The sequence below is a fragment of the Bidens hawaiensis genome, unplaced genomic scaffold (assembly GCF_021521415.1).
Source record: "Bidens hawaiensis isolate Kalapana, Puna unplaced genomic scaffold, B.hawaiensis_p1.1 tig00024613_1, whole genome shotgun sequence".
Taxonomy (NCBI): Eukaryota; Viridiplantae; Streptophyta; class Magnoliopsida; order Asterales; family Asteraceae; genus Bidens; species Bidens hawaiensis.
Window position 1 is genome coordinate 1 of NW_027493883.1, and position 3,596 is coordinate 3,596.

The following is a 3,596-nucleotide window of genomic DNA, read 5'->3' on the forward strand; positions in this document are numbered from 1 at the left end:
ATATCCTATCTTAGCGAACACTCAGGAATGCTAATAATAAGAACAGAGTTATAGCTTGTTGGGTCGGATTTTTGATAAGGAAGATTGGAATCTTCTCAACCTCCTTAAGAAATCAGCTAAGTATGGACTTCGAGCAAGCTTGGACGATCGAGCATGATTTTCTACCTCGAGCAAGGTCTTCAGAACCACTGACGGTTAATTCTTCTAAGTGTTAAGGCTTCGAGTAAGCTACACTTCAACGAGCAAGAGTATTCTTTTATCGAGCATGGATTGCCAATCGAGCAAACTGCTTGGTCATACAAGTTTTAACTAAGTGTTATGAGAACAGGATGTTCGAGCACATGGGGACAAGCATGGATGCAATAAGAAGATGTCATATGTTCAAAGCAAGAACTTCGAGTATGGTAATAGATAGAGATTCTAGAAGGAATGTCAGGGTCTATAAATAGGGTCCTAGGTTTCATTTTAGGGTAGCGTTGGCACGCACGGAATATGGGAAACATTCTAAAAGAATATTCGTTTTGTTTTTTCGTATAGCCGCCGCCACCACCTTCACGAAACCCTAGACATTCCTTTACTGTTTCATTGAATGCTGCATTAAATACAGTAAATCTTTGTCTTTGAATCTTTCCTTATTGATTATCATTTAATGTTTCATTTGTTCGTGAATCACGCCTTCACTCCCATCCGTTGGATATCCTGATTCCACCGGGATATTCAATAGGCCTTTGGGTTATTGAGGCGGAGTGTTCTTGTCAATCAAATCTAGGTTTGCACCCGACTCTCGGTCCTTACATAGCTTGATTGGCAGGGTCTTGTTTCTAGCTTTCTTAACTGATCAACAAGGCGTCGAGCCTTCATTTCAAACTTTGAGCAAACAAGGTATCGGCACGTTGTAGAGATTGGGCATGCTTCCCTAGGTTAAGTATGTGAGAAACACAGTGAAATTCGGGATGAAATGGTTCAAACCCGTCACTCCCCTTTTATAATCAAAATTTGGCTACTTCGCGTAGGTGAAAGACGAAGTCTTTGTTCGTTCGCGTCGCGCAAACCGACTCTCTGCCACGTCTTGACATGTGGCCTGTACAATCGTGCCACGTGTTGGCATGTGGTTGGACACGTGTAGCGATAAGCAAAGGACTTATTCGCGTAGCGCGAACTAACTTTATCTTGGGATCTGTGATGATTACTTCGCGTATCGCGAAGAAATTTCTTACTACTACTTCGCGTCGCGTGAAGGAATGAAAATCAGAATTTTCTATTTAATTCCTTGAACCTTTGAATATTGACATTTTGGCTAAAACTTATTTTAAATTTTTTGAGGTGTTACATCCTCCCCACTTTTTAAGTAATCTTGTCCTCGAGATTTACTGAAATAGATGTGGGTATTTTCATTTCATTTCCGAATCGAGTTCCCATGTATATTCAGGTTCACGCCTAGAATTGAAATGAACTTTCACTAACTTGAGTCGCTTGCGTTTGAGAAACTTAATCATATTATCTTCGCTTCGAATTGGTTGTTCCACAAACTTAAGCTTTTCATTGACCTCAACATCTTTTAATGGCATTGCAAGAGTTTCATCGGCTTGACACTTGCGTAAATTTGATACATGGAACACATAACGTATGCCTATCATTTCTTCAGGTAGTTCCAGTCGATATGCAACTGCTCTAATTCTTTCAAGTATTTTGAACGGTCCTACAAATCGCGGACTCAATTTTCCATTTTTTCCTAAATCGTACTACATCTTTCCAGGGTGACACTTTGAGTAGTACTTTATCTCCTTCGTGAAATTTTAATGGTTTGAGGCTAACATCTGCATAACTTTTATGCCCATCTCTTGTCGCTTTTAATTGTTCTTGGAATTGTATTACTTGATATGTGGTTTTCGGAACGATTTCAGGTCCTGATAATTGGTTGTCTCCAGTCTCTGACCAACATACGGGTGTTCTACATTATTTCCGTATAATGCTTCAAATGGTGCCATTTGAATACTCATATGATAACTATTGTTATACGAGAATTCCATTAGAGATAGATGAGTATCCCAACTACCTCCTAGATAAATTACATAGGCATGAAGCATATCCCCAATGTTTAAATAATACGCTCACTTTGTCTATCAGTTTGAGGGTGATATGCGGTACTCAAATTTAATCGCGTTTCCTTAGCTCTTTGAAAAATTGCCGACAATTTTGAAGTGAAACAACTATCTCTGTCTGAAATAATGGATAATGGCACACCATGTAAAGATACAATATTTTCAATGTATAATTGTGCTAACTTATCCATGCTAAATGTTTTTTTGCATTGGAATGAAATGGGCAGACTTAGTCAACCTATCTACAATAACCCATATTGTATCATTTTGGCGAGATGTTTTAGTAACTTCATGATAAAATCCATGGTTATCATATCCCATTTCCATATTGGTATTTCAGGTTGTTGTAATTATCTTAACGGTTTTTGATGTTCGGCTTTTACTTTGGAGCATGTTAGGCATTTAGCTAAATATATGGCAATATCCTTTTTCATACCAATCCATCAATAATCATTTCTCAAATCATGATATATCTTGTCGCTTCCCTGATGTATCATGTACTTTGATTTGTGAGCTTCTTCAAGAATTTTGGATCTTAAATCTCCAACCATTGGTACCCATATTCTTTGGCGAAGTCTAAGTATTTCATCATTTCCTTTGACCAATTGATCAATGGTGCCATTCTCTTTTTCATCTTTAATATTTCCTTCTTCTAGTACCAACTTCCGAGCTTCTTTAATTTGATTAATCAAGCCTACTTTAAGATCTAATCTAAGGGCTCGAACTCTTTTTGGTTTATCATGTTCTTTTCTACTTAAAGTATCTACAACAACATTGGCTTTTCCTTCATGGTATACGATTACACAATCGTAATCATTGAGAGTCTCCATCCAACGCCTTTGTCTTATATTCAATTCTTTTTTATCAAAAATATGCTTCAGACTATTGTGATCAATATATACTGTGAATTTAACACCATACAGATAATGTCACCATAACTTTAATGCAAAGATTATAGCACTTAATTCAAGGTTGTGTGTGGTGTAATTCTTCTCATGGACTTTTAATTGTCTAGAAGCATATGCGATGACTTTCTTCCCTTGCATTAGAACACACCCCGTACCCGTGTGCGAAGCAGCACAGTATATGATAAAGTTATCCAGGCCTTTAGGCAAAGACAAGATTGGTGCATTTGTTAACTTCTGTTTTAGTGTTTCAAATATACTTCCTCTTGTTTTGGTCCCCATTCAAATTTGACGGATTTTCTAGTGGGTGAAGTTAAAGGAACAACTATTTTGTAGAAATTTTGAATAAATCTGTTGGACTCGGTCTGCCCAAGACACATATTATTATTGATGTGGCTAGTACGTTATGATCCAAGTTGGGTCATACCCAATAACAATCTAGACAAACACAAATTATATTTGTTTATTTATGATGTGATCATAATAAATAAATATTAACACTTAAGCTATTTGGAAGAGGGTTTCTAAATACATTGTACTTGTGAAATAAATATATTTTGAGAGAAGACATTATATAGTGTTATTTAAG

General features: G+C 36.8%; 1 protein-coding gene across 1 annotated transcript; it reads right to left on the minus strand.

Moving 5' to 3' along the window:
* Positions 1–2,545: 2,545 nt before the first annotated feature.
* Positions 2,546–2,932, minus strand: LOC143569559 (uncharacterized). The gene has a single exon (XM_077055437.1). The coding sequence runs from the start codon at positions 2,930–2,932 to the stop codon at positions 2,546–2,548; it is 387 nt and encodes a 128-aa protein (XP_076911552.1).
* Between the last annotated feature and the right edge of the window lie 664 nt (positions 2,933–3,596).